Raw genomic sequence first — 15,323 nt, forward strand, 5'->3', positions numbered from 1 at the left:
GAGGCAGGGGACTGAGGGCTGGAGGCAGGGGACTGAGGGCTGGAGGCAGGGGACTGAGGGCTGGAGGCAGGGGACTGAGGGCTGGAGGCAAGGGGAGGAGGCAGGGGACTGAGGGCTGGAGGCAGGGGACTGGAGGCAAGGGGAGGAGGCTGAGGGCTGGAGGAGGCAGGGGACTGAGGGCTGGAGGAGGCAGGGGACTGAGGGCTGGAGGAGGCAGGGGACTGAGGGCTGGAGGAGGCAGGGGACTGAGGGCTGGAGGAGGCAGGGGACTGAGGGCTGGAGTCAGGGGACTGAGGGGAGGAGGCAGGGGACTGAGGGCTGGAGGCAGGGGACTGGAGGCAAGGGGAGGAGGCAGGGGGCTGGAGGAGGCAGGGGGCTGGAGGCAAGGGGAGGAGACAGGGGGCTGGAGGCAGGGGGCTGGAGGCAGGGGGCTGGAGGCAGGGGGCTGGAGGCAGGGGGCTGGAGGCAAGGGGAGGAGGCAGGGGACTGAGGGCTGGAGGCAAGGGGAGGAGGCAGGGGGCTGGAGGCAGGGGGCTGGAGGCAGGGGGCTGGAGGCAGGGGGCTGGAGGCAGGGGGCTGGAGGCAGGGGGCTGGAGGCAGGGGACTGAGGGCTGGAGGCAGGGGACTGAGGGCTGGAGGCAGGGGACTGAGGGCTGGAGGCAGGGGACTGAGGGCTGGAGGCAGGGGACTGAGGGCTGGAGGCAAGGGGAGGAGGCAGGGGGCTGGAGGAGGCAGGGGACTGAGGGCTGGAGGCAGGGAACTGAGGGCTGGAGGCAGGGGACTGAGGGCTGGAGGCAAGGGGAGGAGGCAGGGGGCTGGAGGAGGCAGGGGACTGAGGGCTGGAGGCAGGGGACTGGAGGCAAGGGGAGGAGGCAGGGGGCTGGAGGAGGCAGGGGGCTGGAGGCAAGGGGAGGAGACAGGGGGCTGGAGGCAGGGGGCTGGAGGCAGGGGGCTGCTGGAGGCAGGGGGCTGCTGGAGGCAGGGGGCTGCTGGAGGCAGGGGGCTGCTGGAGGCAGGGGGCTGCTGGAGGCAGGGGGCTGGAGGAGGCAGGGGGTTTGGGTGGGTGTACAGTATTCTGTGGATACCTAAGGTATAGTTCTGTGACATGTAAACACATGATGTGTGTTGATAGTGTGTGTGTCATGTCTTCATGTCTCTCTGTCTCTGCTCTTCCTCTGACAGGTGTGAAGGTGGATTCTGCAGGTGGAGTGGGGGCCGGGCTGGGCGGAGCGGTTGGATTCTGGGCGAAGTCCCCCGGCAGAGAGGGCCGTGGCGTTCTTCTCTTCCCAGAGATCTGTCTGATGGAGCTCCAGCTGCTGGCGTCGGGGTCACCTGATCTGGAGGTGTTGGGTCACGTGTTTCACAGCCTCCTGGGGGCCGTGAGGGCCAACCCCCGCAACGCTGCCCTGCTGTACCATCAGGTTATTATACCTGCTGTCTACCTCTCATCCCCTATACCACTACCTGCACTGTCTACCTCTCATCCCCTATACCACTACCTGCCGTCTACCTCTCATCCCCTATACCACTACCTGCTGTCTACCTCTCATCCCCTATACCACTACCTGCTGTCTACCTCTCATCCCCTATACCACTACCTGCTGACTACCTCTCATCCCCTATACCACTACCTGCCATCTACCTCTCATCCCCTATACCACTACCTGCACTGTCTACCTCTCATCCCCTATACCACTACCTGTACTGTCTACCTCTCATCCCCTATACCACTACCTGCCGTCTACCTCTCATCCCCTATACCACTACCCTATACCACTACCTGCACTGTCTACCTCTCATCCCCTATACCACTACCTGCTGTCTACCTCTCATCCCCTATACCACTACCTGTACTGTCTACCTCTCATCCCCTATACCACTACCTGCACTGACTACCTCTCATCCCCTATACCACTACCTGCTGTCTACCTCTCATCCCCTATACCACTACCTGCTGTCTACCTCTCATCCCCTATACCACTACCTGCTGACTACCTCTCATCCCCTATACCACTACCTGCTGACTACCTCTCATCCCCTATACCACTACCTGCTGTCTACCTCTCATCCCCTATACCACTACCTGCTGTCTACCTCTCATCCCCTATACCACTACCTGTACTGACTACCTCTCATCCCCTATACCACTACCTGCACTGTCTACCTCTCATCCCCTATACCACTACCTGTACTGTCTACCTCTCATCCCCTATACCACTACCTGCTGTCTACCTCTCATCCCCTATACCACTACCTGCTGTCTACCTCTCATCCCCTATACCACTACCTGCACTGTCTACCTCTCATCCCCTATACCACTGCCTGCACTGACTACCTCTCATCCCCTATACCACTACCTGCTGTCTACCTCTCATCCCCTATACCACTACCTGCACTGTCTACCTCTCATCCCCTATACCACTACCTGCACTGACTACCTCTCATCCCCTATACCACTACCTGCCGTCTACCTCTCATCCCCTATACCACTACCTGCCGTCTACCTCTCATCCCCTATACCACTACCTGTACTGTCTACCTCTCATCCCCTATACCACTACCTGCTGTCTACCTCTCATCCCCTATACCACTACCTGCCGTCTACCTCTCATCCCCTATACCACTACCTGCCGTCTACCTCTCATCCCCTATACCACTACCTGTACTGTCTACCTCTCATCCCCTATACCACTACCTGCTGTCTACCTCTCATCCCCTATACCACTACCTGCACTGTCTACCTCTCATCCCCTATACCACTACCTGCTGTCTACCTCTCATCCCCTATACCACTACCTGCTGTCTACCTCTCATCCCCTATACCACTACCTGCCGTCTACCTCTCATCCCCTATACCACTACCTGCTGTCTACCTCTCATCCCCTATACCACTACCTGCTGTCTACCTCTCATCCCCTATACCACTACCTGCCGTCTACCTCTCATCCCCTATACCACTACCTGCTGTCTACCTCTCATCCCCTATACCACTACCTGCCGTCTACCTCTCATCCCCTATACCACTACCTGCTGTCTACCTCTCATCCCCTATACCACTACCTGCTGTCTACCTCTCATCCCCTATACCACTACCTGCTGTCTACCTCTCATCCCCTATACCACTACCTGCTGTCTACCTCTCATCCCCTATACCACTACCTGCCGTCTACCTCTCATCCCCTATACCACTACCTGCAATGTCTACCTCTCATCCCCTATACCACTACCTGCACTGTCTACCTCTCATCCCCTATACCACTACCTGCCGTCTACCTCTCATCCCCTATACCACTACCTGCTGTCTACCTCTCATCCCCTATACCACTACCTGCACTGTCTACCTCTCATCCCCTATACCACTACCTGCCGTCTACCTCTCATCCCCTATACCACTACCTGCACTGTCTACCTCTCATCCCCTATACCACTACCTGCACTGTCTACCTCTCATCCCCTATACCACTACCTGCACTGTCTACCTCTCATCCCCTATACCACTACCTGCTGACTACCTCTCATCCCCTATACCACTACCTGCACTGTCTACCTCTCATCCCCTATACCACTATCTGTACTGTCTACCTCTCATCCCCTATACCACTACCTGCTGTCTACCTCTCATCCCCTATACCACTACCTGCTGTCTACCTCTCATCCCCTATACCACTACCTGCACTGTCTACCTCTCATCCCCTATACCACTACCTGCACTGACTACCTCTCATCCCCTATACCACTACCTGCCATCTACCTCTCATCCCCTATACCACTACCTGCACTGTCTACCTCTCATCCCCTATACCACTACCTGCACTGTCTACCTCTCATCCCCTATACCACTACCTGCTGACTACCTCTCATCCCCTATACCACTACCTGCACTGTCTACCTCTCATCCCCTATACCACTATCTGTACTGTCTACCTCTCATCCCCTATACCACTACCTGCTGTCTACCTCTCATCCCCTATACCACTACCTGTTGACTACCCCTCATCCCCTATACCACTACCTGCCGTCTACCTCTCATCCCCTATACCACTACCTGCAATGTCTACCTCTCATCCCCTATACCACTACCTGCACTGTCTACCTCTCATCCCCTATACCACTACCTGCCGTCTACCTCTCATCTCCTATATCACTACCTGCACTGTCTACCTCTCATCCCCTATACCACTACCTGCTGTCTACCTCTCATCCCCTATACCACTACCTGCACTGTCTACCTCTCATCCCCTATACCACTACCTGCACTGTCTACCTCTCATCCCCTATACCACTACCTGCACTGTCTACCTCTCATCCCCTATACCACTACCTGCACTGTCTACCTCTCATCCCCTATACCACTACCTGCTGTCTACCTCTCATCCCCTATACCACTACCTGCACTGTCTACCTCTCATCCCCTATACCACTACCTGCTGTCTACCTCTCATCCCCTATACCACTACCTGCTGTGCACCTCTCATCCCCTATACCACTACCTGCTGTCTACCTCTCATCCCCTATACCACTACCTGCTGTCTACCTCTCATCCCCTATACCGCTACCTGCTGTCTACCTCTCATCCCCTATACCGCTACCTGTACTGTCTACCTCTCATCCCCTATACCACTACCTGCTGACTACCTCTCATCCCCTATACCACTACCTGCACTGTCTACCTCTCATCCCCTATACCACTATCTGCTGTCTACCTCTCATCCCCTATACCACTACCTGCTGACTACCTCTCATCCCCTATACCACTACCTGTACTGTCTACCTCTCATCCCTTATACCATTACCTGTACTGTCTACCTCTCATCCCCTATACCACTACCTGTACTGTCTACCTCTCATCCTCTATACCACTACCTCTCATCCCCTATACCACTACCTGTACTGACTACCTCTCATCCCCTATACCACTACCTGCACTGTCTACCTCTCATCCCCTATACCACTACCTGCACTGACTACCTCTCATCCCCTATACCACTACCTGCTGTCTACCTCTCATCCCCTATACCACTACCTGCTGTCTACCTCTCATCCCCTATACCACTACCTGTACTGTCTACCTCTCATCCCCTATACCACTACCTCTCATCCCCTATACCACTACCTGCACTGTCTACCTCTCATCCCCTATACCACTACCTGCTGTCTACCTCTCATCCCCTATACCACTACCTGCACTGTCTACCTCTCATCCCCTATACCACTACCTGCACTGTCTACTTCTCATCCCCTATACCACTACCTGCTGTCTACCTCTCATCCCCTATACCACTACCTGCTGTCTACCTCTCATCCCCTATACCACTACCTGCACTGACTACCTCTCATCCCCTATACCACTACCTGCACTGTCTACCTCTCATCCCCTATACCACTACCTGCACTGTCTACCTCTCATCCCCTATACCACTACCTGCTGTCTACCTCTCATCCCCTATACCACTACCTGCACTGTCTACCTCTCATCCCCTATACCACTACCTGCTGTCTACCTCTCATCCCCTATACCACTACCTGCTGTCTACCTCTCATCCCCTATACCACTACCTGCCATCTACCTCTCATCCCCTATACCACTACCTGCTGTCTACCTCTCATCCCCTATACCACTACCTGTACTGTCTACCTCTCATCCCCTATACCACTACCTGCACTGACTACCTCTCATCCCCTATACCACTACCTGCCATCTACCTCTCATCCCCTATACCACTACCTGCTGTCTACCTCTCATCCCCTATACCACTACCTGCACTGTCTACCTCTCATCCCCTATACCACTACCTCTCATCCCCTATACCACTACCTGCACTGTCTACCTCTCATCCCCTATACCACTACCTGCTGTGTACCTCTCATCCCCTATACCACTACCTGCTGTCTACCTCTCATCCCCTATACCACTACCTGCACTGTCTACCTCTCATCCCCTATACCGCTACCTGCTGTCTACCTCTCATCCCCTATACCACTACCTGCTGTCTACCTCTCATCCCCTATACCACTACCTGCTGACTACCTCTCATCCCCTATACCACTACCTGTACTGTCTACCTCTCATCCCCTATACCACTACCTGCACTGTCTACCTCTCATCCCCTATACCACTACCTGCTGTCTACCTCTCATCCCCTATACCACTACCTGCCATCTACCTCTCATCCCCTATACCACTACCTGCTGTCTACCTCTCATCCCCTATACCACTACCTGTACTGTCTACCTCTCATCCCCTATACCACTACCTGCACTGACTACCTCTCATCCCCTATACCACTACCTGCCATCTACCTCTCATCCCCTATACCACTACCTGCTGTCTACCTCTCATCCCCTATACCACTACCTGCACTGTCTACCTCTCATCCCCTATACCACTACCTCTCATCCCCTATACCACTACCTGCACTGTCTACCTCTCATCCCCTATACCACTACCTGCTGTGTACCTCTCATCCCCTATACCACTACCTGCTGTCTACCTCTCATCCCCTATACCACTACCTGCTGTCTACCTCTCATCCCCTATACCGCTACCTGCTGTCTACCTCTCATCCCCTATACCACTACCTGCTGACTACCTCTCATCCCCTATACCACTACCTGCACTGTCTACCTCTCATCCCCTATATCACTACCTGCTGTCTACCTCTCATCCCCTATACCACTACCTGCTGACTACCTCTCATCCCCTATACCACTACCTGTACTGTCTACCTCTCATCCCCTATACCACTACCTCTCATCCCCTATACCACTACCTGCACTGTCTACCTCTCATCCCCTATACCACTACCTCTCATCCCCTATACCACTACCTGCACTGTCTACCTCTCATCCCCTATACCACCACCTCTCATCCCCTATACCATTACCTGCACTGTCTACCTCTCATCCCCTATACCACTACCTGCACTGACTACCATATCCCCTATACCACTACCTGTTGACTACCTCTCATCCCCTATACCACTACCTGTTGTCTACCTCTCATCCCCTATACCACTACCTGCACTGTCTACCTCTCATCCCCTATACCACTACCTGCACTGTCTACCTCTCATCCCCTATACCACTACCTGCTGTCTACCTCTCATCCCCTATACCACTACCTGCACTGTCTACCTCTCATCCCCTATACCACTACCTGCTGTCTACCTCTCATCCCCTATACCACTACCTGTACTGTCTACCTCTCATCCCCTATACCACTACCTGCACTGACTACCTCTCATCCCCTATACCACTACCTGCTGTCTACCTCTCATCCCCTATACCACTACCTGCTGTCTACCTCTCATCCCCTATACCACTACCTGCACTGTCTACCTCTCATCCCCTATACCACTACCTGCTGTCTACCTCTCATCCCCTATACCACTACCTGCTGTCTACCTCTCATCCCCTATACCACTACCTGTACTGTCTACCTCTCATCCCCTATACCACTACCTGCCATCTACCTCTCATCCCCTATACCACTACCTGCTGTCTACCTCTCATCCCCTATACCACTACCTGTACTGTCTACCTCTCATCCCCTATACCACTACCTGCTGACTACCTCTCATCCCCTATACCACTACCTGCACTGTCTACCTCTCATCCCCTATACCACTACCTGCTGTCTACCTCTCATCCCCTATACCACTACCTGCTGACTACCTCTCATCCCCTATACCACTACCTGCACTGTCTACCTCTCATCCCCTATACCACTACCTCTCATCCCCTATACCACTACCTGCACTGTCTACCTCTCATCCCCTATACCACTACCTCTCATCCCCTATACCACTACCTGCACTGTCTACCTCTCATCCCCTATACCACCACCTCTCATTCCCTATACCATTACCTGCACTGTCTACCTCTCATCCCCTATACCACTACCTGCACTGACTACCATATCCCCTATACCACTACCTGTTGACTACCTCTCATCCCCTATACCACTACCTGTTGTCTACCTCTCATCCCCTATACCACCACCTCTCATCCCCTATACCACTACCTGTTGTCTACCTCTCATCCCCTATACCACTACCTGTTGTCTACCTCTCATCCCCTATACCACTACCTGCCGTCTACCTCTCATCCCCTATACCACTACCTGCCGACTACCTCTCATCCCCTATACCACTACCTGCCGTCTACCTCTCATCCCCTATACCACTACCTGCCGTCTACCTCTCATCCCCTATACCACTACCTGCACTGTCTACCTCTCATCCCCTATACCACTACCTGTTGTCTACCTCTCATCCCCTATACCACTACCTCTCATCCCCTATACCACTACCTGTTGTCTACCTCTCATCCCCTATACCACTACCTGTTGTCTACCTCTCATCCCCTATACCACTACCTGCCGTCTACCTCTCATCCCCTATACCACTACCTGCCGTCTACCTCTCATCCCCTATACCACTACCTGCACTGTCTACCTCTCATCCCCTATACCACTACCTGTACTGTCTACCTCTCATCCCCTATACCACTACCTGCCGTCTACCTCTCATCCCCTATACCACTACCTGCCGTCTACCTCTCATCCCCTATACCACTACCTGCCGTCTACCTCTCATCCCCTATACCACTACCTGCACTGTCTACCTCTCATCCCCTATACCACTACCTGCCGTCTACCTCTCATCCCCTATACCACTACCTGCACTGTCTACCTCTCATCCCCTATACCACTACCTGCACTGTCTACCTCTCATCCCCTATACCACTACCTGCTGTCTACCTCTCATCCCCTATACCACTACCTGCACTGTCTACCTCTCATCCCCTATACCACTACCTGCCGTCTACCACTCATCCCCTATACAACTACCTGCACTGTCTACCTCTCATCCCCTATACCACTACCTGCACTGTCTACCTCTCATCCCCTATACCACTACCTGCTGTCTACCTCTCATCCCCTATACCACTACCTGCTGTCTACCTCTCATCCCCTATACCACTACCTGCTGACTACCTCTCATCCCCTATACCACTACCTGTACTGTCTACCTCTCATCCCCTATACCACTACCTGCCGTCTACCTCTCATCCCCTATACCACTACCTGCCGTCTACCTCTCATCCCCTATACCACTACCTGCACTGTCTACCTCTCATCCCCTATACCACTACCTGCACTGTCTACCTCTCATCCCCTATACCACTACCTGCCGTCTACCTCTCATCCCCTATACCACTACCTGCTGTCTACCTCTCATCCCCTATACCACTACCTGCTGTCTACCTCTCATCCCCTATACCACTACCTGCCATCTACCTCTCATCCCCTATACCACTACCTGCTGTCTACCTCTCATCCCCTATACCACTACCTGCCGTCTACCTCTCATCCCCTATACCACTACCTGCACTGTCTACCTCTCATCCCCTATACCACTACCTGCCATCTACCTCTCATCCCCTATACCACTACCTGTACTGACTACCTCTCATCCCCTATACCACTACCTGCACTGTCTACCTCTCATCCCCTATACCACTACCTGCACTGACTACCTCTCATCCCCTATACCACTACCTGCACTGTCTACCTCTCATCCCCTATACCACTACCTCTCATCCCCTATACCACTACCTGCACTGTCTACCTCTCATCCCCTATACCACTACCTGCCGTCTACCTCTCATCCCCTATACCACTACCTGCTGTCTACCTCTCATCCCCTATACCACTACCTGCCGTCTACCTCTCATCCCCTATACCACTACCTGCCGTCTACCTCTCATCCCCTATACCACTACCTGTTGTCTACCTCTCATCCCCTATACCACTACCTGCACTGACTACCTCTCATCCCCTATACCACTACCTGTTGTCTACCTCTCATCCCCTATACCACTACCTGCTGTCTACCTCTCATCCCCTATACCACTACCTGCACTGTCTACCTCTCATCCCCTATACCGCTACCTGCACTGTCTACCTCTCATCCCCTATACCGCTACCTGCTGTCTACCTCTCATCCCCTATACCACTACCTGCTGTCTACCTCTCATCCCCTATACCACTACCTGCTGACTACCTCTCATCCCCTATACCACTACCTGTACTGTCTACCTCTCATCCCCTATACCACTACCTGCACTGACTACCTCTCATCCCCTATACCACTACCTGCCGTCTACCTCTCATCCCCTATACCACTACCTGCCATCTACCTCTCATCCCCTATACCACTACCTGCTGTCTACCTCTCATCCCCTATACCACTACCTGTACTGTCTACCTCTCATCCCCTATACCACTACCTGCACTGACTACCTCTCATCCCCTATACCACTACCTGCCATCTACCTCTCATCCCCTATACCACTACCTGCTGTCTACCTCTCATCCCCTATACCACTACCTGCACTGTCTACCTCTCATCCCCTATACCACTACCTCTCATCCCCTATACCACTACCTGCACTGTCTACCTCTCATCCCCTATACCACTACCTGCTGTGTACCTCTCATCCCCTATACCACTACCTGCTGTCTACCTCTCATCCCCTATACCACTACCTGCTGTCTACCTCTCATCCCCTATACCGCTACCTGCTGTCTACCTCTCATCCCCTATACCACTACCTGTACTGTCTACCTCTCATCCCCTATACCACTACCTGCTGACTACCTCTCATCCCCTATACCACTACCTGCACTGTCTACCTCTCATCCCCTATACCACTACCTGCTGTCTACCTCTCATCCCCTATACCACTACCTGCTGACTACCTCTCATCCCCTATACCACTACCTGTACTGTCTACCTCTCATCCCCTATACCACTACCTCTCATCCCCTATACCACTACCTGCACTGTCTACCTCTCATCCCCTATACCACTACCTCTCATCCCCTATACCACTACCTGCACTGTCTACCTCTCATCCCCTATACCACCACCTCTCATCCCCTATACCATTACCTGCACTGTCTACCTCTCATCCCCTATACCACTACCTGCACTGACTACCATATCCCCTATACCACTACCTGTTGACTACCTCTCATCCCCTATACCACTACCTGTTGTCTACCTCTCATCCCCTATACCACTACCTGCACTGTCTACCTCTCATCCCCTATACCACTACCTGCACTGTCTACCTCTCATCCCCTATACCACTACCTGCTGTCTACCTCTCATCCCCTATACCACTACCTGCACTGTCTACCTCTCATCCCCTATACCACTACCTGCTGTCTACCTCTCATCCCCTATACCACTACCTGTACTGTCTACCTCTCATCCCCTATACCACTACCTGCACTGACTACCTCTCATCCCCTATACCACTACCTGCCATCTACCTCTCATCCCCTATACCACTACCTGCTGTCTACCTCTCATCCCCTATACCACTACCTGCACTGTCTACCTCTCATCCCCTATACCACTACCTCTCATCCCCTATACCGCTACCTGCTGTCTACCTCTCATCCCCTATACCACTACCTGTACTGTCTACCTCTCATCCCCTATACCACTACCTGCTGACTACCTCTCATCCCCTATACCACTACCTGCACTGTCTACCTCTCATCCCCTATACCACTACCTGCACTGTCTACCTCTCATCCCCTATACCACTACCTGCACTGTCTACCTCTCATCCCCTATACCACTACCTGCTGTCTACCTCTCATCCCCTATACCACTACCTGCACTGTCTACCTCTCATCCCCTATACCACTACCTGCTGTCTACCTCTCATCCCCTATACCACTACCTGCTGTCTACCTCTCACCCCTATACCGCTACCTGCTGTCTACCTCTCATCCCCTATACCACTACCTGTACTGTCTACCTCTCATCCCCTATACCACTACCTGCTGACTACCTCTCATCCCCTATACCACTACCTGCCGTCTACCTCTCATCCCCTATACCACTATCTGTACTGTCTACCTCTCATCCCCTATACCACTACCTGCCGTCTACCTCTCATCCCCTATACCACTACCTGCCGTCTACCTCTCATCCCCTATACCACTACCTGCACTGTCTACCTCTCATCCCCTATACCACTACCTGCTGTCTACCTCTCATCCCCTATACCACTACCTGCTGACTACCTCTCATCCCCTATACCACTACCTGTACTGTCTACCTCTCATCCCCTATACCACTACCTCTCATCCCCTATACCACTACCTGCTGTCTACCTCTCATCCCCTATACCACTACCTGCTGTCTACCTCTCATCCCCTATACCGCTACCTGCTGTCTACCTCTCATCCCCTATACCACTACCTGTACTGTCTACCTCTCATCCCCTATACCACTACCTGCTGACTACCTCTCATCCCCTATACCACTACCTGCCGTCTACCTCTCATCCCCTATACCACTATCTGTACTGTCTACCTCTCATCCCCTATACCACTACCTGCTGTCTACCTCTCATCCCCTATACCACTACCTGCACTGTCTACCTCTCATCCCCTATACCACTACCTGCTGTCTACCTCTCATCCCCTATACCACTACCTGTACTGTCTACCTCTCACCCCCTATACCACTACCTGCACTGACTACCTCTCATCCCCTATACCACTACCTGCCATCTACCTCTCATCCCCTATACCACTACCTGCTGTCTACCTCTCATCCCCTATACCACTACCTGCACTGTCTACCTCTCATCCCCTATACCACTACCTCTCATCCCCTATACCACTACCTGCACTGTCTACCTCTCATCCCCTATACCACTACCTGCTGTCTACCTCTCATCCCCTATACCACTACCTGCTGTCTACCTCTCATCCCCTATACCGCTACCTGCTGTCTACCTCTCATCCCCTATACCACTACCTGTACTGTCTACCTCTCATCCCCTATACCACTACCTGCTGACTACCTCTCATCCCCTATACCACTACCTGCCGTCTACCTCTCATCCCCTATACCACTATCTGTACTGTCTACCTCTCATCCCCTATACCACTACCTGCCGTCTACCTCTCATCCCCTATACCACTACCTGCCGTCTACCTCTCATCCCCTATACCACTACCTGCACTGTCTACCTCTCATCCCCTATACCACTACCTGCTGTCTACCTCTCATCCCCTATACCACTACCTGCTGACTACCTCTCATCCCCTATACCACTACCTGTACTGTCTACCTCCCATCCCCTATACCACTACCTCTCATCCCCTATACCACTACCTGCTGTCTACCTCTCATCCCCTATACCACTACCTGCTGTCTACCTCTCATCCCCTATACCGCTACCTGCTGTCTACCTCTCATCCCCTATACCACTACCTGTACTGTCTACCTCTCATCCCCTATACCACTACCTGCTGACTACCTCTCATCCCCTATACCACTACCTGCCGTCTACCTCTCATCCCCTATACCACTATCTGTACTGTCTACCTCTCATCCCCTATACCACTACCTGCCGTCTACCTCTCATCCCCTATACCACTACCTGCCGTCTACCTCTCATCCCCTATACCACTACCTGCACTGTCTACCTCTCATCCCCTATACCACTACCTGCTGTCTACCTCTCATCCCCTATACCACTACCCGCTGACTACCTCTCATCCCCTATACCACTACCTGTACTGTCTACCTCTCATCCCCTATACCACTACCTCTCATCCCCTATACCACTACCTGCACTGTCTACCTCTCATCCCCTATACCACTACCTCTCATCCCCTATACCACTACCTGCACTGTCTACCTCTCATCCCCTATACCACCACCTCTCATCCCCTATACCATTACCTGCACTGTCTACCTCTCATCCCCTATACCACTACCTGCACTGACTACCATATCCCCTATACCACTACCTGTTGACTAACTCTCATCCCCTATACCACTACCTGTTGTCTACCTCTCATCCCCTATACCACTACCTGCTGTCTACCTCTCATCCCCTATACCACTACCTGCTGTCTACCTCTCATCCCCTATACCACTACCTGTACTGTCTACCTCTCATCCCCTATACCACTACCTGCCGTCTACCTCTCATCCCCTATACCACTACCTGCTGTCTACCTCTCATCCCCTATACCACTACCTGCACTGTCTACCTCTCATCCCCTATACCACTACCTGCCGTCTACCTCTCATCCCCTATACCACTACCTGCTGTCTACCTCTCATCCCCTATACCACTACCTGCTGTCTACCTCTCATCCCCTATACCACTACCTGCTGTCTACCTCTCATCCCCTATACCACTACCTGCACTGTCTACCTCTCATCCCCTATACCACTACCTGCCGTCTACCTCTCATTCCCTATACCACTACCTGCACTGTCTACCTCTCATCCCCTATACCACTACCTGCACTGTCTACCTCTCATCCCCTATACCACTACCTGCCGTCTACCTCTCATCCCCTATACCACTACCTCTCATCCCCTATACCACTACCTCTCATCCCCTATACCACTACCTGCTGACTACCTCTCATCCCCTATACCACTACCTGCCGTCTACCTCTCATCCCCTATACCACTACCTGCCGACTACCTCTCATCCCCTATACCACTACCTGCCGTCTACCTCTCATCCCCTATACCACTACCTGCCGTCTACCTCTCATCCCCTATACCACTACCTGCACTGTCTACCTCTCATCCCCTATACCACTACCTGCACTGTCTACCTCTCATCCCCTATACCACTACCTGCCGTCTACCTCTCATCCCCTATACCACTACCTGCCGTCTACCTCTCATCCCCTATACCACTACCTGCTGTCTACCTCTCATCCCCTATACCACTACCTGCCGTCTACCTCTCATCCCCTATACCACTACCTGCTGTCTACCTCTCATCCCCTATACCACTACCTGCCGTCTACCTCTCATCCCCTATACCACTACCTGCCGTCTACCTCTCATCCCCTATACCACTACCTGCACTGACTACCTCTCATCCCCTATACCACTTCCTGCCGTCTACCTCTCATCCCCTATACCACTACCTGCACTGTCTACCTCTCATCCCCTATACCACTACCTGCTGTCTACCTCTCATCCCCTATACCACTACCTGCTGTCTACCTCTCATCCCCTATACCACTACCTGCGCTGTCTACCTCTCATCCCCTATACCACTACCTGCACTGTCTACCTCTCATCCCCTATACCACTACCTGCTGTCTACCTCTCATCCCCTATACCACTACCTGCACTGTCTACCTCTCATCCCCTATACCACTACCTGCTGTCTACCTCTCATCCCCTATACCACTACCTGCTGTCTACCTCTCATCCCCTATACCACTACCTGCTGTATACCTCTCA

At 53.0% G+C, this 15,323-nt stretch overlaps 1 protein-coding gene across 1 annotated transcript in view; it reads left to right on the forward strand.

Annotated features, from left to right (window-relative positions):
* The window catches only part of lyst (lysosomal trafficking regulator), a 264,577-nt gene that overhangs the window by 65,852 nt on the left and 183,402 nt on the right, over positions 1-15,323 (forward strand). Inside the window, exon 14 of the mRNA XM_055935436.1 lies at positions 1,183-1,421. Coding sequence (XP_055791411.1) covers positions 1,183-1,421 — 239 coding nt within the window. The remainder of the gene's footprint in view (positions 1-1,182; positions 1,422-15,323) is intronic.

This window comes from Salvelinus fontinalis, chromosome 1 (assembly GCF_029448725.1).
Source record: "Salvelinus fontinalis isolate EN_2023a chromosome 1, ASM2944872v1, whole genome shotgun sequence".
In the NCBI taxonomy this organism is placed as follows: Eukaryota; Metazoa; Chordata; class Actinopteri; order Salmoniformes; family Salmonidae; genus Salvelinus; species Salvelinus fontinalis.